General features: G+C 37.7%; 1 protein-coding gene, 1 non-coding gene and 1 pseudogene across 4 annotated transcripts; all 3 read right to left on the minus strand.

Annotated features, from left to right (window-relative positions):
- Window positions 1–3,134: 3,134 nt before the first annotated feature.
- LOC103717772 (uncharacterized) lies at window positions 3,135–11,680 on the minus strand. 2 transcript variants are annotated; one of them, XM_088711544.2, is made up of 5 exons: window positions 11,186–11,680; window positions 7,905–9,240; window positions 7,659–7,730; window positions 3,883–3,923; window positions 3,135–3,351 (listed from the first exon to the last, which is right to left on the minus strand). In XM_088711544.2, the coding sequence occupies exons 1-2, from the start codon at window positions 11,534–11,536 to the stop codon at window positions 8,134–8,136; spliced, it is 1,458 nt and encodes a 485-aa protein (XP_088567670.1). In that variant the 5' UTR covers window positions 11,537–11,680; the 3' UTR covers window positions 3,135–3,351; window positions 3,883–3,923; window positions 7,659–7,730; window positions 7,905–8,133. The 2 variants fall into 2 exon arrangements, with proteins under 2 accessions (XP_088567670.1, XP_088567671.1); XM_088711545.2 differs by having other exon boundaries at window positions 3,170–3,351; window positions 7,659–7,712.
- A 257-nt stretch (window positions 11,681–11,937) lies between these two features.
- Window positions 11,938–12,009, minus strand: TRNAW-CCA (transfer RNA tryptophan (anticodon CCA)). Its single transcript has one exon. It is a non-coding gene; the product is annotated as a tRNA-Trp (tRNA).
- Window positions 12,010–15,688: 3,679 nt separating this feature from the next.
- LOC103717780 (ATP synthase delta chain, chloroplastic-like) lies at window positions 15,689–22,918 on the minus strand (annotated as a pseudogene). Its single transcript, XR_015973507.1, has 2 exons — window positions 19,005–22,918; window positions 15,689–16,422 (listed from the first exon to the last, which is right to left on the minus strand). The product of XR_015973507.1 is annotated as an ATP synthase delta chain, chloroplastic-like (transcript).
- Window positions 22,919–23,058: the final 140 nt, after the last annotated feature.

Raw genomic sequence — 23,058 nt, forward strand, 5'->3', positions numbered from 1 at the left:
GGACTCAAATTGCACGATTTCAAATTCAAGTTGCATAAATTTTTCAAATTAAATCATGACAAAAAAATACTGCAACTTTAAAGTGATCTTTTGGTGAGCCATACTTTTAATTTCTTTGAAGGAAAATTTTTGAATTTTAAAATCTTTATTTTCAAAAACTTATTGATCCCCTAAATTAGAAGTATTTAAAATTTCAAGAAACACATTTGAAACAAATTGTGAACCACTTAGTTTAGAAGAAAATCAAAGGCATAGTGGTTAAAATAATTTAAAATTCTCAATATTTCAAATTTTAAGTTTTGAAAGTTGAAAAAATAATAATTTCGCAAAACAAGCATGTCATTTTAAAACCAAGTCAATAGTATGAAAAATGGAGTAAACTTAAAGTGATTTTTGCAAAAATAATTTATCAAACTTTTTTCGAAAAGAAAATTTTTGAACTATGAAAATTCCAAAGCTTGATTTCAGAACAAATCATGAGACACATTTCAAAAGAATAAAAATCATGATTATGAGAAAACATTATTTTTCGAAAATGCTAATTCCAAGCAAATTCTTTTACTTCCAAAAAATAATGAAAATCATATATTTTACTAGATTTGTAGAATATAAAAAGTCAAGAATAATATTGAAAGTATAATTGATATTTGAACTCACATGATGGAGAAAATGATGGGATTAATCTTCAATGGAGAAGAGACAGTGTTTGAATATGGAATAAATTAAATTAGATCATATAGAAGCAGATCCAGGATCAAGATTAAGAATATGGTCAAATGTTCAAATACAAGATGATCATGATTAAACAGAGATTGAAATAAAGGTTAAACAAGGACTAATATGACAAACATCATAGAATATAAGTATAGTGTGCTGAGACTAGCACAGCACCTCACCAAGTAATCAAAATGATTGATTCCATATCATTTTCTGAAAAAATAGTAATCTCAAATCAACTTTCGCAAAATACTAAAAAAAAGTTATGCAAAAAAAAGATTTTGAATCATTTTCTAGAACTAAACTGTTGAAATTTGAAAATACCATTTTCCAAACAAAAGCCGCGTCTTAAAATAAATTCATTTACAAATAATAGAAAGATGCAAGAACAAACTTATCCAAAAAAAAAACCTTCAGATTTTTTCGAAACACATTCATAAAGCCAATAGTTGCTTATTTGAAGCAAAACCATCTCTTGTAAGAAAACAAGATAGAAAAACATGAAGATCTTAGAGAACACTTGAGCAAACTCTGAAAATTTAAAATATAAAAAGTTTTTTAAAAGTTGCCAAGCATTTTTTGAACAAACAGAGGGATTCGGGATCATACATTTTCAAATTCAAGTTGCATGAATTTTTGTTTGAAGCAAAACCTTCTCTTTTAAGAAAACATGATAACAAAATATGAAGATTTTAGACAAAACTTAAGCACTCTAAAAAAATATTAAATAGACAAAGTCTTCAAAACCAAGAATTTTTTGACCAAAAAGAGAGATTCGGGATCACACTTTCAAATTCAAGCTGCATGAATTTTTGGAACAAAATCATGACTAAGAAAATACTGAAATGTCAAAATGATATTTAAGTGAAGAATACTTTCTATTTATTTTAAAGTGTAATTTCGAAATTAAAAAATCTCTATTTTTTAAAAATTTGATCGCTAGAATTAGGAGTGTTTAAAATTGCTAGAAAAACCATTGAAACAAATAGCATACCACTTAATTTAGAAGAAAATCAAAATCTATGGTTGGAAATAATTTATAATTTTTAACATTTCGAACTTTTGATTTTGGGAAAATTATAAGCACCCGCTCAAGTTTGAGCCAATCTCAAAAGTATCCCCTCAAATTTAAAAAGTTTCAAATCAATTCCTTAAATTTCCAAATAGTTCCAAAACCGGTCCTGCCGTTCATTTTTAATAATAGAGTGTTGTCATGTGACCATCACAGGGTAACATAAAATTATATTATGACAAAACTAACATCCGTATCATAAAAGGATTCATCGTTGGATCACCTATCGTATGGTGGTGTCGCGCCTCACCTTCGTGCGAATCCACAGTTGGATCATTCATCTGCGCAGATCTCAACTAGGTGGAAGACACGAATTCGTGTGAACATGAGGATGGGGGCAGGCTTCTCCACCCAAGACCCCCGCTGGTGCCACCCCCTACCTCGATGGGTGGCTCTGGCTATTAGAGATCCCAACGGAGTCAGAGATCAAGAGATTAGGAAAAATTGAGGAGAAATTAGGATTTGAGTGGGTGGGAGCCCTAGACTTCGAGGAGAAGAGAGTGATTCGCCACAAATGGGGCAGTGGTGTACCATTGCTGCCAGTATGCTGTCTGCCAACTACTAGCAACGGGGAGGAAAAGGAAGAAGAGAAGAGAGGCATTTCAAGCGGAAGGGGTTAAAAGCACTAAGGATTATTCTATGGGGGGTTAAAAAACCCTTGCTGTTGGGTGCTAACCATGTAGATGTACAAACAAGAATTCAAAAATACAACCACAAACTATTATTCTTCAAGTTAGGAAAACTTATAGTTTGTAAAATTGGTCGTAAAACATATCATGCACTGCCTAAACAAAGAAAAACGAAGCATCAGTTAATTCAAGAATTCAGTGGGAATGTAAAACAAGAAATATAAATCTAATAAAACAAGGCAATATTGACATAATTAACCCCGACCAAACAAAATTATCCCCAACCAGGTAGGTCCTTAAAGCCCAGTTCCAGTTTTAAAGACTTCTGACCACATCAATTAACAAAAATACGAGAGTGGAGTGATAAAAGATCAGGCATCATCCCGATCCTGTCACTTGAAGGAATCAATTGTAGGAAGTCCTATTGCAGGTGTCTAAATGATTCAAGCAACATCTACACAAAATAGAAGTGAAAATTTCTATATATATATACACTTCAATTCACCGAAATAAGCAAGGCCATCCATCACATCACCCTTCTTTACTATCTTTTTTCCAATATAACTGACTAGAGAACTTATAGAACTGTCCAGCTATGATCAACATTTGAATTAAACAAATTCATGATGGGTTGTCAAAAAAATTGTAGCACAAAAATGTGCAGGTTTTAAAAAATAATTATGATATTTTTCATTTATGATCATGTAGTGAGCAGATGCAGGGAAAAAAGTATATTATTTAAAAGCATATCTTTTTCTAAGTAAGTTGAACAAATTAAATAAAAGAAAATTCTAAAGCAGATCTTTTCATCACTGTGTTGATACCCGATTACTCTAAATAATGTATACTGATTCATGTGAAATGAAACTAGTACAGAGAGAAAGCAACATATCCATTCTCAAAACCAGAAGCTCAGCCTCATTATGCTGTACTCTGCGAATGCAACAGAAGAAAACATATATTATGATAAAGCTGGCAGGTAAAAAACAAGAAATATACTTGACAGAACTGCAAAAAGGGCAAATCATTCAAAAAATCAATGCAAGTAGCTCTAGGTTTCAGTCATCAGAACGTGAACCAAAGAAACCTAGACCAAGAAATAATGTGGCTTGAGGCTCCAGCTATCAGATCGTCACCTAAAGAATGCTGAAAATTCCTGCACCACCTCTCTTACAAGAAACAGGATCCGAATCAATTCAAGAATCAAAAAAAGAACGTGTACTACCAAGAACACAAAATCAATAAAAGAGGCAGTAGATTAGATTACTGGAGAGTGGGTGACAAAGATGGAGACGAGTAATGAGGAAGCTGGCAAGGAAGGGGGCAGATAGAGCCCCCTATGATGTTGGCCACAGAAAGTCCACATAGATGGAGAGAAACCAGGAACTAGCAACATATGATTTAAGTAATGATCTAAAAATGCCATAAGTTATTAAAAACTAGTAGAGAGAAATAGCAGCGTACCCATTCTCAAAGACAGAAGCTCGGCCTCAATAAGCTGTACTCTGCGAATGCAATCAAAGAGAAAATATATTATGATAAAGCCAGGGGAAAGAAAAAGAAATACACTTGACAGAAAGCGCAAAAAAGGCAAATTATTCAAAATATCAATACAAGTAGCTCCAGGTTTCAGTTATCAGATCGTGAATAAAGAACCCTGGAACAAAAAATAAAGTAGCTTGAGGCTCCAGCTATCGGATCGTCACCTAAAGAACGCTGAAAATTCCTGCACTACCTCTCTTCCAAGAAACAGGATCCGAATCAGTTCAAGAATCAAATAAGAACAAGAAAGCCTAAGTCCAATTAAAGCATTCTTTGTTTTCCGAGCAAGGAATTCAAAAATCAAAAGAAAGATCTTACCCTATAAAAAAGGCAACCCTAACAACAAGTAAAACTATAGCCAAGAGGTAAAGTCCAAAGGTAGAAAGAAGGGGTTTTTTTAAGGAAAAAAACAATCACACTGAGATATAGATCTCTCATTGGATCCGAATCAAGAATTCAAGAATCAAAAGAAAGAATCGTAAACCCTAACTCCAATTAAAGCTGCAGCCAATAGCTCAAATCCAAATATAGAAAGAAAAGCATTTCGTTTACAGCAACAAGCACGCTGAGATAGAGACGTCGGGATTCGAATCAAGAATTTAAGAATTAAAACAAGGGACCGTACCCTAATTGCAAGAAAGGGTTTCTCCCAAGAAACGGGGCTTCGAATCAAAAGAAAGAACCGTACCCTACTCGAATTTATTCAAATTTGAGATAGACGGAGAGAGACGAGACGAGACTGGGGACAGAGAGCCAGTTGATCTTTAAACATGTACACAAAAAGGACAGAGGGCAGCCTCACCTTGGATTTGGCTCTTCTTGCAAGATTCGCCGATGCTGAGGGTGGTCGCCGCGTCTGTGATCTCCTCCATGAAGGCGGCCGCGGAGGCGACGGCGGCGACGGCAATGGCGGCGGCGGCGGCGGCGGCAATGGCGGCGGCGGCGGCGGCGGCAATGGCGGCGACGAGCAAGTGAAAAAAAGAAAGAAGGTGGCTGGAATTGGGCGGGAGAGAGGAAGACATGAGAAAACGGAAGCAACGAAGGAAAAGAAAGGGCCCCTCGGTTGGTTTAAATCGAAGGTATTGGGCGGCCTCTGGGTGGGTGTTACCGTGTTACGTTGTCAACGTGTGGTAGAACCGTCTGATATTGCCGAGTGACCGTAACCATTTGATTGATGCGCCATAGAAATTGATTGGCATCCGATGGAAATGATGAATCCCAAGTGTCTAACAAGTGCGCGTATCACGCTTTTAGCTATTTGTCATGTTCCAAAAACCTGTACCGACGAATTTATGAAAACTCTTTTTATTTTTTTGTTAAGCCTACGCATAAAGCCTCTAATTGCGATAAAAATAGTTGTATGAAATTTATTATTTTTATTTTTAAACGCGAATTTGATCTTTATATGCATATAGGCATATTAATCTGGATTATAAAGATCTAATCAATGCATATTTTATCACTTAGCATTTTAAATAAACCTCAAACCCTATGCCAATATTTTCTGTTAGTGGCTAGTAAAATTTCAGTTATTGATCTTGGTTGTATTGCCAAATCTTCAGATGAATTGGTATTTCCATTAAGCTCTTTATTATTTTAATCATCTAGCTCCAAAATCTATTTCACATCTTGTCTCTTTCTCTATTTACAAATAAAAATAAGTCACTCTTATAACAAGGCCCTTTTTTTTCTTAAAAGTAAAAATGACCTTTATTTGCATCCAGTGAAGTGTTATAGCTTTATTTATTGCAAAGCACAAGTCTAATTATACTTTTGTGCATTTTAAAAAGATGTTGATAATTTTAAAATTCTCTATCGCCCCCCTAGGGAAATAATCCTGTCTCCACCCCCTAGCAAAAAGCGGGAACCTTCAGCTCAAGACTTGACAAAAAGGGGTAATAATATCTATTTTCCTATTCATATAGAGGCATAGCTTTTTTAAATGCGCCAAATAAAATTTTAAAAGCTTGATTGCTATATTAGACAACACATTAGACAAGATATTTAAATATTGCCCATGTCCGTAATTTTCCTGTGGTTCATGTTATTTTTTGGCTGTTCATCATGATGATCGAAAAATTTTATAAAAAAATTAAAGACTAAGTTATAAAAACTGCAAGCTATATTTAGATTTAGAATTGTTATTTTTAATATAGTAGAGATGACTGCAGCTTCTCTGTTGCCACGACCTGTTACCATGTTCATTACCCATTTTTGATTCAACTACGCAATCACAAATTAGGGTCCACACCCTCTAATGCTAGAAGTAGAGCTATACTATCCCTAACATGCACTTTCAGTTAGGCCTGTGCAAAAAATCGGCCGAATCATGAACCTAATCTAAACCGGATGTTTCGGTTTGATTTATGTAGGTGTTTTTTTTTTTTTTGATTAAATTAGGTTTGGTTTTGATTTAAAACAATCTTGAACCAAAAAAGAATTGATTCACTTTTGGTTCGAATTTTTAGAAAACTAATTCAAACAGGCCCAACCTGACCTAACCCAACCCATGTGTATATATATACAAATAAATATTTTTAAACCCACCCAATCTTGACCTAACACGACCCTAATATGTCTATATATATATATATATATTATTTTAAAAAAATTATATAAAGAAGAATATCAACTCGATAAATCAAACTGAACCGAACCTAACCGAATTTTTTTAATTGATTTCAAGTGGATTTTGTAGACGACCGGTTCGATTTTGGTTTCTGTCTTGGTAAATACCACAATTTTGGTAAACTAACACTTGGCACCAAAAAAATATCATCTCCATTTATCTAGAAACTGCGCTCTAAAGGAAACTTGGAATTGCATCCAACTGTGACTACAAATATTTTTAGGTTGTGCCCAATAATTGCTCTACACCAAGCCTAATTTGCATCCAACTATGTCTGGAACGTTTTGCGCAATTTCCATACATGTTATAACTACTACAAGCCATCCCAAAATAGATGTTGAATCATTCCCTATCATCCCTAACTATGGCTTGTCAGATTGACCCACTCAAAACATTAAGAAACCCTGCAATGTTTTTGGAGCAAATTTCTTTTGTTGGGCTTTTGACCTTCTAACTTCTTGAAGAGCAGAAATAACTCACGTATCATGATTGTTACCAATTGATTATAGTATACATCAACAAGTCATTTAGGCCTAGTTTGAAAAGAGGATGAAGAGTTCTAGGAAAACTATCTTAATCCTTTTTCTGGTTAATTAATTTCACGGTTGTATTTTTGAATTTATTTTTGTACACCTACATGGTTAAGTAAGTCATTTTAGGCCTAGTTTGAAAAGAGGATGAAGAATTCTAGGAATACTTTTATAATCGTTTTTTGATTAATTAATTTCGTGGGTGTATTTTTGAATTCATTTTTGTACATCTACATGGTTAATACTTAGCAGCACGGTTTTTTCTTTTAACCCCATATCTTTAGTGCTTGTACCATACAGCATACATACAATACCTTTAATAGATGTAGATCGAGAATCCTATAAAAGGTTGTATAAAAGCATACACATATATACCAAGTATTTAAAAGGTTGTATAAAAGCATACACAGTGCTATTTTGAAAAACATAACTATATTTTTTTTGGCCTCAAAATATGCTATTATTTATACATCCCTAAACTCATTCTAATTCAATAATTTTGGTAGATTCAGTTCCCTAGCTGAAATTTGTGGCCATACCTTGCAATGATTTCTGCCTTCTCCCTTTTGCATCTTCTACATGACTATTTCCTCCTGACGCATAAAAGATGACTTCAACAATCCAAAAAGAAAAATCAAGATATAAGATGGCATTTATCTGAATTGACAATATACAGGTAATAAGAGTGGCAATTATGATTACCATTAGTTTCACTGATACATATTTAATTTACAATATCGAAAAACAAAATTGAGAATGATGATTGAAGGTTAAGCTACTTATACCAATAAATTGACAAAAAGACTTGAGCCCTTGATTTGGTTCTGGTGTAGAACGTCCAAAGTCAACTTCCTTGCATGGTGCGATGATGTAATTTTACTGCACCAAAAGTAACTTCAAGCAAGATCTGAAAGTTGACAGTCGCAACTGGATGTTCTATTGATGGTGACCTCATTCGGCAACCAGCAATGGGAAAGACATGGCAAGCAACTTCTTGATGGGTTAAGGCTATTCCTAGGCATTAATTTGTGACACATTTGAAGCATCTGTCTCACTACCGGATTTGGGTCTCGGCTGAGAAGAACCAAAGGCTTCTAATGCCTCCAGAAAGAACTTCTTGTTTGGAACAATCCCCTGTTCATCCATACGCTTCAGCAAATTGTCAAGGAGCTCTTTCATGTTAGCTTTAGTGTAGGCCTTGTAGAGTAATTTATATGTCGAAGCATTTGGCACTAAACCTTGTTTAGTCGCATAATCCAATAGTTTATCAGCTTCATAGTGCAAACCATTGATGCAATAGGCATCAAGCATAGCATTCAAAGTAGAAATTTGTACTTCCTTTTGGGTATTTATCATCTCATCAAATATCTCTCTGGCTCTTGAAGCACAGTCACAGTATCCATAAGTTGTTATAAGACACTCATATGTCACATAACTGGGTTTGAAGCCTAAATCAATCATCTTCTTGAAAGCAAATTCTGCCTTCTCTCTAAGCCTAGCTTTCCCATAATTTGTTATCATTGAGTTGAATGTAGGAAGAGTGGGCTTCTCCTTTGAGCGCAACAAGCTCTTAAACACTTGTTCCATTTTATCAAATGCCTGCCGCCTCCCATATGAATCAATTAGTAGATTGAATGTGATTGTGTCCGGCTTGCACTGATTGCTTTTCATGCGCCTAAGTACAGACTCCATTTCTTTGAGCATGCCGTTCTTCCCATATGCATCCATGACACCATTGTAAGTGTAAATATCAGGAGATATGATGCTTTCATCAAGATCTTTGAATAATGCATTGACTTGTTTTACATCCCTGGCCTGGGCAAATGCTCTCAAAAGAATGTTGTAGGTCACAACATTGGGTTGGCATCTTTCAATGCCTTTCATCTTCTCAAAGTACCCAAGAGCTTTTGCCAAAGCCTTAGCTTTATCTCGTGAATGAAGATGTGCAGTAATCAGTGCATTATATACAGAACTGTCTGGTCTACAACCACTTTTCCGCATCTCAGAAAAAAGCCACATGGCCATCCTTGTCTGGCCTTTCTTCCCCATCACAGATATCAGCTTTGAGTAAATACCATTATCAGGAATATACCAACGCTGTCTCTGCATCCATCTGAATACCTAAACATAAGTAGCACAATTAACAGTTAAGTGTAATGCAAAATGCAGTGTATTTGGGGTTTTAGACAAGTATACTGTATCTGTATGATTAGTATGCCAACACTTTTGTAACCATTCGTTTGAAGTGGGGGAATAGAAAAACACAAACAATAGTATGACTGCTGATTCCTGAGAAGGTTCAGGGTTCCAACTGTGACAAGTACCCACAAGTGTTTAGACTAGATACAAATAAAAAGTAACACCACTGCATTCCTGTCAAGAAATTTAAAAGAATTAAAAATTGAAATTAGATTTTTCTTTGTTAATGTGATGAGATTCAAATTAAAACCACCATTCTAGCATAATCTTAATGTATGACTATAAAAGGCACAAACCAAGTCCATAGAAACCCTACCAATATATGTTGTATGTGTCAACATATGTGTTCCTGTGCATGTATCTATGTGTCCATGCATGTGTGTACATATAATGTGTATATATACATACACATGTGCATATATATATTAACATCTTTGTTGGATGACCCATCATTGATTTTGGAATCATTATGTCTTTTATCAAAGATTTAACATTTAGCATGTGGCCCAACTCATAAATATGTATTTTCCATGCTACCTAAAGTTTCTAGTGGAAGATATCACCTATGTCAGATATGCAAATTGCATCTTCGGCCATAACTTCAAGAATGCTAATAAAGGTGCTTACTGGATAGAAGAACAATAAAGCCAATTTGTTAACTTGTACATGTAGGTTCATTTTTGATAATGATCTTCCCATTGATTTAAGCTTCCTGATTGGAACTGAGAGTCATGTTATCTATCTAATATAATTAAACAAAATTCTAATCAACAAAAATAAGCTAGAGATAAGTGGCTCAAGATGCTTTATGATATAGAACTGAGAAATAAGAACTGACTTGCAAAGAACAGAGATGAAAAAAATTGGTTGTACTTCACAGTAGCTGCATTGAAACCGAGGAAGAGGCTATGACCGAAGATATTAAGCTTGCACAAGTTACTGCAGAATTGAAGTTATGGGTCACACTGTAAATCTGTGAAGAGAGTATCACAACAAAATGATAAACAGCCTTTCAAAAATTGGTTCACGCCATTTTTAGATGATAAACACTAGTTCTAAAGTGAGTTGTTATGGATACTGTAGAACTGCCCTGTGATATATATCATTTGTGCCAGCTTCATTTATCAACCTCAACTAGAAACGACTTAGTAGAAAATCATGAACTCCATATTTCCAAGTCCTCGAGATGCCTATCAAGCACTCAATAACTTCAAATAAGAGGAACATAATCCACTAGCATGAATGCAATTGATCATTATTCATACAACGCATACATAAATAAGTATAAATTAGCCTCACACTCAGCAATCACTGGCTGTATTAAACAGGCGGTAAAGTCCGGGAGGACATTACTGTATAACAACCATTGAAGAAGTTCCAAACAACTACGGAAACTAAATAAAGATTTTATTGCAACTTTTGTAATCAACAACTGTCGACAGACCCCTCCAACATAGTTCCAAAACCACATTCGATGTTACATAGACAACCGGCCATGGAAGCACACATGTTTTCAGAAACACAAGAACATGGAGATAAGTAGAGAATACGGAAAATCACATAAAAGTTTCAACGGAATGAATAAGTTAAACACACTAACCAAAACCCAACCACTGGAACCAAGTTTCAATCCGATAACTCACAGCAACAATTCAAACAAATCAACGGAACATCAAAAATTCAATCATTTAGCGGAAAAAATTCCAATTATCTCCGCCAAGAACTAAATCCACCAAGCACAATCACCACTGGAACTCTCATAGAAGCATCAAAATACAATCTTTTAACAAAAAAAAAAAGAAAAAGAATCACCACATTTCTCCCTCCAACGCCTTCAAACAGAACAGATAGGGGAAAAGAGACGCACCTCCAAGCACTGAAGCCAGGAATCCCTCTTCCCAAGCTCCTCGAACAGCATGAAGCAGTGCTCCGTCCTCACCACCTTCACGTACTTACCGAGCGTCGCCACCAGCGGCTCCTTCCCACCTCCCGCCTTCCTCAGTATCACGCGGACGAGCTCCTCCTCCTCCGGCTGCCCCTCGCCCCTCTGGGCGGCCTTCTTCTTCTTCGGCCGGGTGGATACAGAGCTCGCCGCTCGAACGGGAGTTCTTCGAAGAAGAAGAAGAGAGGGACGCTGAAATTTGGGGGCGGAGAAGGGGAGTGACGATGGGGTTGAGAGCTGGAGAGAAGAAAGGGGAGGGGCGGCGTTTGGGGGCATCGCGATGGGTGGCGCTTCGAAGCCTCGAATGATCGATCTGGCGGCGGGAAAGACCGAATGGTAAGAGTCGGATCTGGAGGGGATTTAGCACGGATTTCTTTGCCGTACTCTAATCGTCGGGCTGCCGGAAGAGTTTCGAGGCCGAGGGGAAGAGGAGGGTAGGAGAGATCAGTTATGGATCGATGCGGACCGTTTGATTGCTCTGTCGCGAAAGTTGAGCAAATGAACGGGTGCGATTGGAAATTAAAAAATTTAAGAACTATGGTGGGAAGGGTTCCGTGGCCGAGTCGAAGTCTCGAAGACGGATTTTGGGGTGATTTCAGCAAATGAACGGTTCTGATTAAAGCTTTAAAATGAACGGGAATGATTAGAAATTAAAAAAAATTAAAGCTTTTGGGAATTGAACCCGACGTGAATCGAACACGCAACCTTCTGATCTGGAGTCAGACGCGCTACCATTGCGCCACGGATCCGGTTGTAACATTCGGTGCAACAATACCTTTAGTTTTCAGCAATCATCACTATGTGTCAATGTCACAATGATATGGGATTTACAGACACTAAAACTAGAATAAACTGATAAACAGATCCTTTCTTGCAAGCTTTGAGCTGTAACAATACTAGTATCAAACTTATTTTTCTTGATGATGTTGTTGCACGGACTCTTAGCACTATTATTAGAGTTCTGCTTAGGTGTTTGATGTTTGTGCCAAGTTCAGGTATTTGTATGAGAAGAATCAAATGATTTAAACGTTTTTTTTTCCGGAAAGATTCCATTCTCTATGCCTTTCACCAATTTATTGAGAAGGCCTTCTACAGTAGTCTATGTGTTGAAGCATTTGGCTGCATTTTTTTTAATTATTTATTTCCATTATCTGATCTCCATTAAGATGAAGCATGCTCTAAGTATGGTATTCGACTTTTTTTTGGAACACCTCTCATCTCCGCAAATATTTTCAGCATAGTAGTAACATTGGCGAAGCTATGCGAGAAGAGAGAAAAATATCAGTATGTGTTTCAAAATTTTGCTCAATGGATGTAATTTTGGTGGACAAGCTCTTAGCAACAGTATGTGTATGTGCTAGTCTGGATAGGATAATTTTAAAAGATGTTATGCCTTCTCCAAACCCTTGTGAAGGGAAGTTCACTTTATCCTCGTATATAAGATGATCCTCAAAGGGATGGGCCCTGCTCCAAGTTTTGATGTTAGAAACCACTGTTTTTCTTTTCAAAATAAAAAAATGAACTTAGCTCGTCTAACACAAACATTAAACTTTTATATCAAAGGGAAAAAACTTCGATATCTCAAAAATCAAAGCACCAACTTCACCATTACCAATTCCACAAGCTCATCATTTACAAAATCCCCCTCTTACACTTCTCTACCTTCATCAGTTCTATCCTAATCCTCCAACATATTAGTAGAGAAAAAGATAACTCATGGATTCCTTCTGAGTTGCAGTCCTGATGCATGTAACATAACATGCATATCAATTGGAAGGCACATGATAGTATTTTCCATTGCACATGCATCGGTAGACGATTGGGCATGACTCAGCAATCGAGCATTTGAAGCTCACCATAACCCTTTTGCATGGAAAGCATGGCCCGCATGCATGGGAACAATCAGGCAAGCTCGAACCCGTCGAAAAGAGTCCCTTCAGGAGATAGTTGTCGTCCCACTTCTGCTCAAAAATAAGACAATCTATCAGCTTTTCAGCACAAAAATGCCTTATCACAGTGATAAAAGAGAAGCTCATATTTGTTTTTGTTTTTTTCCTTTTTTAATCTGAGTAAGAGCACGCATTCATTTATTGATGCTGTCATAATAGTTTTAATGAAATGCAGAGATGTTTTAGATGCACTTGTACGTACCAGTACATTGTACCATGGCATCATGGAACTTTACCATGTTAGCTAATAAGAAAACGTACGGTCTGTAAAATGAGGGTAATACATTTGCTTTTGCTCGTGTTGAATTTGTTTTGAAAATCTCTCTCAGTTTAGTTCCTTTCAGATGATGCTATAAAGACGTTAGTGCATAAAGACTAAGGCTTTCTGTGAATTGAATTGTATTTATTCTTAGGAAAAAGGAATAGTAGATGGAAAAACCAAAGCAAACTCTTTGTTTATTACCTCATAGGAAAGGGGTCGGTATATTTTTCACTCCGAATCTTTCTCTCTTACGGTTGGGAGAAACTATCCAAAGAATGAAATTTTACCTGAGGCATCATCTGATTCTTATGTTCCTTCAAGCTTCTTCGACCATTTGAGCTTGTTGCGGCGTCTACGAAACACAAAATGATGCTAAAAGTGAGCACAGAGAGCACATTGGCAATGAGAAGAGAGATGCAACGACTAAAACTAATCTACCTGTGGACAATCCAAGACTTTCACCCATGGCAGAAAGCAGCAAAAGAATGGTTACAAGGAACGCAGCCCAAACTCTAGCGCGAGTGTACTTCCTCATTAGTCCTGGAGACCCAAATCCAAAAGTCTCAAGTGTAGGCCAATCCAGTGGAATAGCATTCATAGAGGGAGGGAGGAGGCGGCAAAGCGAAACCATTTAAAAAGAAGGCCAAGAATATGGGAGTGAGGGACGGTGGGGTTCGAGCAAGGTGCATCATAAATGAACGGCGCGCAGGATCTTTTATGCAGTTCACATGATCCACGAGCACCGCTCGGAAGATTCACATGAATTCTTCTGAAATTAAACAAATAAAAGTTATAGAGATGGCAAGGAGGAACAGAAAAGGGATGTTGCCATTGATATTGATAAAATGGCAGGTCCTTCATTTATGGGTGTCATTTGAAAGGGACTGTCTTCAACAGCAGGAGCCTGATGACTGGAGTCATGAGGAGGAGAGGGAAGTTATTGCTATCATTTGAATGGAGTTCCAATAGTAGTCATGACTCATGAGAGAGGGAGGGGAGTGGGGGGGGGTGTGCAGGGGCGGGTTCACGTGTATGAAACTTTTAGGTTGAATCGCATAGGAGAGCTCAGATAGGAGGGGTGTCAAATGAGGTGGGGATAGGGTGAGAGTTCAGGTCTTGTCTTACATGAAGCCAGGTTGATGGTGGCTTAAATGAAGCTAAGTTGATGGTGGCTTCAATGCTTGCCAGTGTCTTTCCTTGTCCGGCATGCACCACTAGGAACTTATTAGATTAACTGTAATTCTTGGATTTAATGGTAGGAGATTTGCGTTTTATGGGTTGGAATTGCAAAGTTGACAGATAGTTTATGGGGGATTTGTTCTTAAGCTCCTCAGATGTCGCGAGAAAGACATCGAGCAAGCTAGAAAGGAAAATCGAAGTGAAGGCCAGGATGACTTGAGTCCATTAGTTTGGAAATCCTCTCACTAATGCATGCATGGGGGACAAGTTGCATGAAGGATCATACCAAAAAAAAAAAAAAACCTGGAAGTCGGTTTATGCTTCACAAAGATGAAGCTTAAAGACAAGAATTCCTTCTTGGTGTTTGTCAAGAATTCTTTTTTTGCCTCTTGCTTGGGTTAGCAGAGTAGGCAAAGTGTAGTCAAGGTTGTTGGATTGGTATGTTTGATAACCAACCTCATGCTTATGTTGGATACATATAGATTGGGTCGATTACAGGCTAAACTATGGTCAGAGATGGCTCGAACTGTGTATGCTTGTGCGCTGCACTTCCAGCAAGATGGATTTTTCTGCTTTGGTGATCATAATGATTGTGCTAGGAATGTTCTGATAAAGTTTATGATTTATTATAATAAATGTCTTCTTAGGAATTCTGATTCAAATTGAAAGAGTGGCACAGTCGTAGCATGTCTGACCCCAGATCAGAAGGCTGCCGGAATCAGGTCATGTTTGAATCCTGAATTTAAGGCGTGGGCAGGTTGAGTTAATTGTTTTAATATTAAAACTTTGTTTTAATATTTTAATATATAAACTTATGATGATAAGTTTTGTGCTATGTAGCTTGTTTAGATTGCATTCTGTCCTAGCGAGGCAATGCAAACCACTTTGAAAATTTATTGAGACATAAAGCAAGGAAGACTTAAATGCAAATACCAACAACAACAACAACAACGCAATAAATACAAAGAAACACATACACACACACACACACACACACACACACACAGAGAGAGACAGAGAGAGAGAGAGAGAGAGATGTTGTAAGACTTGTCAATGAGATTAATTTGTAAGGCAAAAGGAGGCTTCCTCCCCACTTTATATTCCAAATTGAGACTTTGGCCAGACTGGAAGCTGCTGGAATTACTAATAGGCTAGCCTGACAAAATGTGAGAACAGCCAGTAACCAGGCGTGAGATGTTTAATATGGTACAGGTTTATCACTCTTTCATGATCATCAGGACAGTGCTTATCTGTTCGGGCAGAGGCGGACACTTATGAGATATCAGGACCGAGAGTTAAAAATGTTCTAATTTTACAATACTGTCCATCATGTTAGGATTATTTTTAATTAAACAGGTATCCTTCCTGGTACCTTCGGGTGCAGCTGGTTGCAATCAGATGAGAAAATATCAATCGTTCGGTTGATATGCATGAACAACTTATGAGAAAAGTAAGATATCAAAGAAAAGCTCGAACTTTTGACAATAAAGTATAGTGCATGTTCTCTATGATCAAAATATAATAAACATGCTAGTCATCAATAAACAATTTAAAAGAACTCGCATAATGAACACCATCTATTGTGGAAATGAGTAGATTAACCATTGAATCATTTTTAATTTGATAGTTTGATCTGGGTTTTATTGGCGCAACATCCTGTTTTCACATTCCCATGACCTGTCGAGCAGTTTTCATTAAACCCAATTTCTCAGAACATGGTTTCTGATACAACTTTATTCTTGTTGGTCTTCTGGAAGAAAAATTGGCCCCATCTGTATAGAAACAACATCAAGATCGTAAGGAACTAAAGAATATGTGATTGTATCATCAATTTAAAGATCAAATATATAGAACTTCACAAAAGAGTTCTGGAAAAGAGGTTCCCTTATATAGGAAGTGATGCAGTTTGATTTTTTCCATGCAAAATATCTCTCCTATTTCAATTCACAAAATTGATGTCAAATATTAAAATAATAATTTAATGTACCTGAATAGTATGATTCTCGAGCAATGGATGGTTAAGAAAAGCAGGATGCTAGCTAATTTCAACACATTCAAAGACCTCTAATAGCATTATGAAAAGAATGGCACCGGTCATTTTTAAAAATTTGCTAGCACTGTATACACCATAGAACTGAAACCAACCAAGAACTGAACCAATAGTTTTGACAATTTGTTGCTCAAGCTCATGGTTCTAATGACTTTCGAGACATACAAATTGATGAGCTTTACCAAATTCCAATTTACAATATAATATATTCACTATAACACTAGTTTGTACAGAATTTGCTGGCCCTAGAACAATCATAATTACTGGACATAATCCGAACTCATGGGGACTCTCAGCAACTCCAACTTTGTTTGTCCACAGGATGCTAGTCCGTGCAATCCATACGGCTGTGATGGTAAAAGATGTAAAAGAGAAGGAAAGAAAGGATACAAACCTGCTTAACAAGCCTAAAAAGAAATATAGACAAGGAGAGACAAAATCCTAATTACATTTTTTTCTTCCTATCAAAGTCCCTATATAAATTTTTTGCTACTAAATGCACCAGTTCAGGTCTCTCAACTCCAGCCCCTACCTGGTTTTCTCCCTTCGCTTCCCTATCCTTGGGCAAACTAAACTTTGATGGGGCTATCCGAAAGAATTCTGACTGGGCCAGAGCAACCTCGGTTCCAATTGCCAAGCTCACAGCATCCTCGGATGGACTTCGTCATGCACTTGATTTGGTTGAAGGCAACTTTGCTACCATTATCCTCTTGGATCTGGGTGACATCTTTCAAGTTAGACATGTTTAAGGATACCATTTGCTGCTTTTGATTACCCAGGCCCAAGACTAGAACTCAGAACCTCTTGCTGCTAAGAAAAGAGGTGTGACCATAGGACAAGCTATAGTTCACTTCCATAGATTGATGGAGGGCTGATATGTTGCTAGGAGTTTAGCTCTTCTATAGATCATTGATAGTGCGGTAAAGTAGTAGTAGAAGCAAGGTACGCCATACCGTACCAAACCGAACGATGCAGGGCATACCATACCGAATTGGACAGTATGGAGCATATCATACCATATTGGTACTGAACCGGTATGCGCGGCGTACCGACACTCAGTATGCCGAACTGGCTCCTATTCTAGATGTACGGACACAATAACAAGGTGGCGTCAGTACGGAGCCTAGTACCGAGACGGCATATCTTAAATAGAGGTGTAGTAAAGTGGAACAATTTGTCTTAGAAGAGTTGATTGGATAGACTTCTTATATTTTCTTTAAAGATACTAGTATTAAATCATTTATTGGAGAGAATAACAAGCTTGAAAAGCATGATGCACTTGAGAAACTGAGAATCATAAGCAAGTTGCTTGTTTGTATCAAGAAAATGAAAGGCATCTCCAACAGTATTGTAGAAAGAAACACATTTATGAAGCTCATTGAGTTGTTAATAACTTTGGTAATTCAACATGTAAACTAATCCAAGTTCAGGGGGCAAAAAAAGAAGCAAAGGATACAGCTGCAACAATATTAACAGTTATAAAAAGATGCTAGGCTGTAATGAAGCCGGGGTCCTATAACTAGATGAGGAACTGAAGCTATGGTGTGGCCTGGTTTTATGATAACAAAGAGGATGACACTAAGTTTTCCAATAGGCAACACCTGATACTTGAAATGGCAGAGCGAATGCCACTGCTATTTCTTGACTAGGTATAATGAGTGACCATTGTCACATTGTTAAGCAATTAAGGCTGGTGCTACTCTACTAACGTTTGAAGATAAAATGGTTTGGATATGGATCGAGCATGGGTATATTTATGTTTGTATTCATTTTTTTTTTTTTTGGTGAATACAAATTCTGATATGAATATCAATTGGATGTTAAAATTTACACATTTATTTTAAATGAATATGGATACAAAACGGATATTGATAGTACAGATACAAATGTGGATATAAATCAAATAGTTAAACTTTATGAGCCACAAAATCAAAGATATCACCATGTTGAAGGTAAAAAGATGTTAAAATCTTGTTAAATTAATATTATTTTTTATTTTCTTTTAAAGTTTATGAGAGTTATGTAAGGCTAAATAAAATTGCAAATAAAACTAGATATCGAATACAAGAAGTTATCTATGCATATCCATATCCAATTTTTCTTGATGGATATAGAGATGGATTTGGCTATTACTCGGGTACTTAAATTTATATCCACATTCAAATAGATTCAATACAAAATGAATATGAACAGACATTATCAAGTCCACTTCCACCCCTAGTATATAGGTCTCTCTCACGCACATAATGGATGATCAGACCATGGTTCCATCAAGATGACAGTGGTGTAGAGAATGTAGCTTACCTTGATGACCTTCATGGAATGCTTATGGGCAGGCTTGTCTTCCATCCCAACCAGCCCTATTTGTCCATCCTCTTTCTCCCTCTCATAGAGCACTGGCTGAGATACATGCATGTAAAACATCAGATGATGGGGTCATGGTTCCATTGGAACGAGGGCGGCATAGAAAATGTAGCTTAGCCTGATGACCAAGGCAGGCCTATAGTTAACACCATGGGCCAAGACAAGATAATAGACCATAAAAGCATCAACACTGGCATCTCGTTTTGGGCCATGGTGACATGACCATCAGCCTCCATGCTCCTCCCTTCACTTCTGTCAATCCCTCCTTACACTCTGTGCCATCTCTTTTAAGTTTGCCTTCCATTCTTAAATAAAATATTCTATATTACCATGTAAATGCTGTGTAGTGCCATAGTCACACAATTTGCCAGTGCCACATCAGAATGATGTACATTTTGTCTGAGTGATGCCTTGGAGTATTGCCATGAAAGATTTTTGCATGATAGTCTGATATTTTGGATCAAATACGAGATAGTTCCTGATTTATAGTTAAGTATAAACCACACACGACACCGGTTTTTAATTTTTATACTGTTGGAACCTCAGGAATATCCAACACCAATGATACACCAAATCTATTTAGAAATTTTCAAGACAAGGTGACTCAACATAAGAACCTAGTCAAATTTTTAGCAGGACTAAGATGATGATTTGAGGAACTTTATCTGAACTGAGATAACCATTTCTAACAGCAGCTCCCTGCAGACTGCCATTCAAGCAGATATCCTAAAATCAGAGCTTAATTGCACTACCCCATTCATCAGACCCATAATTCATTCTCAAGCTGTTGTCTTAATTGGCCATGGTAACCCACTCATCAGGTGGAGGTGAAAGTCATATTCCTGTCAAAAATATGAATTAGAGGTATTAGGATTTAGATATGCTTGCAGTGCTGCTTCAATAGCCTGACAGTCCTTGATCATTAAACTGGAATTTCAAGCCTAAATCACCATTTTGGTAACTTAGGCTATACTATAAGGGGATAACTTTATTCCAAGTTAAGCACTCTCTTTTTGACTATTCTGTGTTAAAAATTATCAACACTCATTTGATCAATAATCTAAATTTTAGAATTTCAGACATGTGGCATCTATTACCTTTAGGAACTCATCTGCCACAAACCTTTTCTTTTACATAAAACATTCTCCAAGCAGGAGTTTGTGGGCTTCAGAACAAGTGGTTCAAAGTTAGATAGAAGACAGGAAAGAATTAAGCTTTGGGACTCAGGTTTCTTTAACCAAGCTTACCAAATTCTCAGGGCAGATGACAGGCAAAATAGTTGTTATTGTGAACTGATCGCCTGGCAAATAATTGTTACTGTGAACTCATCGCCACCAACATGGAAATGAGCAGAGTATGGTAGTCCAATTGAACTGGAATCCATCTCTTGTTAGCATTAGTGCAAGTTTGCAGTCTCCTGATGATTTTTCTTTTGGGTACTCTTTCATAATGACAACAAAGATAAAACCAGGAGCGATGTGGTCTCAAGAGGTAAAAACATAAATCAAAAGAATGTCCCAGACTAACATCTGAATGATACTTTGGAAGGCCTTGCCATAAAAGGCCTATACTGAATACTCTCAGATAAATTGTATTTCTATTCAAACAAGAGAGAGAGAGAGAGAGAGAGAGAGAAAGAGAAGGCAAATTCAAAATAATAAACTAATTAACCATCTTAAAATGAATAAGGGATACAATTACAAATGAATGTTTTTTCCCCTTTTTTTTGGCATTTCCAATAAAAGCAATAAGTAAGAAACACATTACTTCATAGCAGTCATTTTTCTCTGATAAATGGAAATCTTTCTTTAAGGGAAGCCAAAATTGGGTCTTTTTAAAATTTATAGATGAAAGAGTGTGCTCTTTCTATGGAGATAAGCATGCAGGAAGAGCTTTGAGAAGCCTAGTAAAGCTAGAGACCAGAATAACTTAATATTAAATCAAGAAGGTTATGATTGTTCTGAAAAAGTGACCTAACCATACACAATGAGAGAGAGAGAGAGATTTACATATAGATGCAAACTTTACTTGGGTAACCAAAAAAGGAGATTTTGAAGAATATGTCACCATTTGTCAAATATACCAAGAGGCATATCGTATTCATCTAGGTTTGAGTTGGGGATGTTACTTCTATGGTTCTTACTTTGGGCGAAATCCTCAGAAATGCGAAGTATACATAGTGTCTTCATCCAAATTTTCTCCGGTACATAAATTTCAAACTCTACGTCAATTATATGCTATAGCATAAACATTGTCATCTTTGTTACATGCATTTAATCTGCAAATGGCATTACAACATAAAATAAGCCTTCTCTGAATCGAACAAGCCCAAAATTGAATTTTAGTTTTTAATCAGGCACATTTCTGATCCCAACAAACTTGCATTCCTGATAGTGACTTCTATAAAACACACAAGAATTTAAACTTTGATGCACGACCCCTTTTGATAACATATTTTACGAGTACACCAATTGGTGAATGCAGTGGGAAAATAGGAAAATGAGATACAATTGCAATTTGTGAGGAGGTAATTTTAGGGTTGAGTTCACTGCATTCACCAAATTATTGGGCAAAAAAAAAAAGACTACTAGCCCAGAAAACTGAGCATTCGGCACATAACAATTACCTTAATACTTCCCACCATCTCCACGAAACATGTCACAATATGGTAAAATTCACATTTCATCACTTATGCACCATGTTACGCTATCAACTCGTGATAAAATTAGCTAACGTAGAATGTTCCAAATTAAATTCTATGAATTAGACAAAGCTTCGATACACTTCGGATCATATTTGCACAAACTGAAACAATGCCATAATACAGAATTCATTTTACATCCTCTACATGCTACATATATTCATAATACTTTTCGTATTACACAACTGGTGACTAACAAAAAAACAATCTTGATGAAGGATTCAAAGAATCTAAGACTCGCTAATTCCCCCAAAAGCAATCTTTCAGGAGAATTCAAAGAAAACCTTCACCAAACAACAGAATCCCATCTTAAAGCCTTACAATTCACACCAAGATTGAAACTTTCAAGGAAGAAAAAGTGGAGGGGATTGACCTCGGAATCAGGCGAGGGCAATGGAGGAGAAGTCGAGCTGCGCGGCAATCTCGTCGAGCTGTTTCTTGACGCTCATGTCAATAAGCTTCGACCCCGACGGCCCGTACCGGATGGTGAACCCAGCAACGAGAGAGGAATCGATGACTGTCTTAATCCTCACATTCTTGGCCCCTGTGAGCCTTTGCACCGACTGAGCGATCTGAGCGAGGTCCTGGGACTCAAGCCGCATCACCGATGACACCACGGCCACCTCCGTGCCGGTGATCCGATTGTAGAACACCTCGAACTCCTTGACGATGTCTTTGATGATATCGATCCGCTTCATGTCGACGAGGATGTTGAGGAAGTTGGCGGTGTGGGGTTGAAGCTCGGAGGAGGAGGCGATCTCTTTCACCACCTCCTGCTTCTTCTCCGGTGGGATCGTGGGGTTGACGAAGAAGGACTGGACGGCGGGGTCGGAGAAGATGCGGTCGACCTTCTCGACTTCGGCAATGGTGGCCTCGAGGGTGCCATTGGAGTTGGAGATGTCGGCGAGGAAGGAGTCATAGCTGAAGGTGGCGGTGTCGACCATGGTGGCGCCGGCGGCGCCGCGGGGGGCCGGCGGGGGGAGGGGAAGGCGCCGGGGAAGGAGAGCTTGAGAGCGCGGGGGTGGAGGTGGAAGGGGAGGCGTCGGAGGGAGGCGGAGACGGGGCCGGCGACGGCGACGGCGGAAGGCAGGTCGGCGGGGCGCAGAGCGGCCGGAAGTGATTCTCGGGGGTGGAGGGAGGGACCGGGAGGGGTTTATGGCGGGGGATTGAACGACTAGGATTTAGTGAGGTTGGATCATTGGACGGTGAAGGAAACGGATTCTATCTGAGAGTGGAGGGACGGTGGCCTCTAAGTTGCTGTGATAGGTAGACACGTGGATATCAGTGGATGAG

The sequence above is a fragment of the Phoenix dactylifera genome, chromosome 15 (assembly GCF_051530095.1).
Source record: "Phoenix dactylifera cultivar Ajwa chromosome 15, Ajwa_hap1_PhDact_Kaust_v1.1, whole genome shotgun sequence".
In the NCBI taxonomy this organism is placed as follows: domain Eukaryota; kingdom Viridiplantae; phylum Streptophyta; class Magnoliopsida; order Arecales; family Arecaceae; genus Phoenix; species Phoenix dactylifera.

Excerpts from the sequence above, each read along its gene's own strand:
- LOC103717772 (XM_088711544.2), bottom strand. The coding sequence starts at position 11,536 with ATGCCCCCAAACGCCGCCCCTCCCCTTTCTTCTCTCCAGCTCTCAACC. Across the intron at positions 9,241-11,185 it reads CCTGGCTTCAGTGCTTGGAG|GTATTCAGATGGATGCAGAG; the intron begins GTGCGTCTCTTT and ends ACTTATGTTTAG.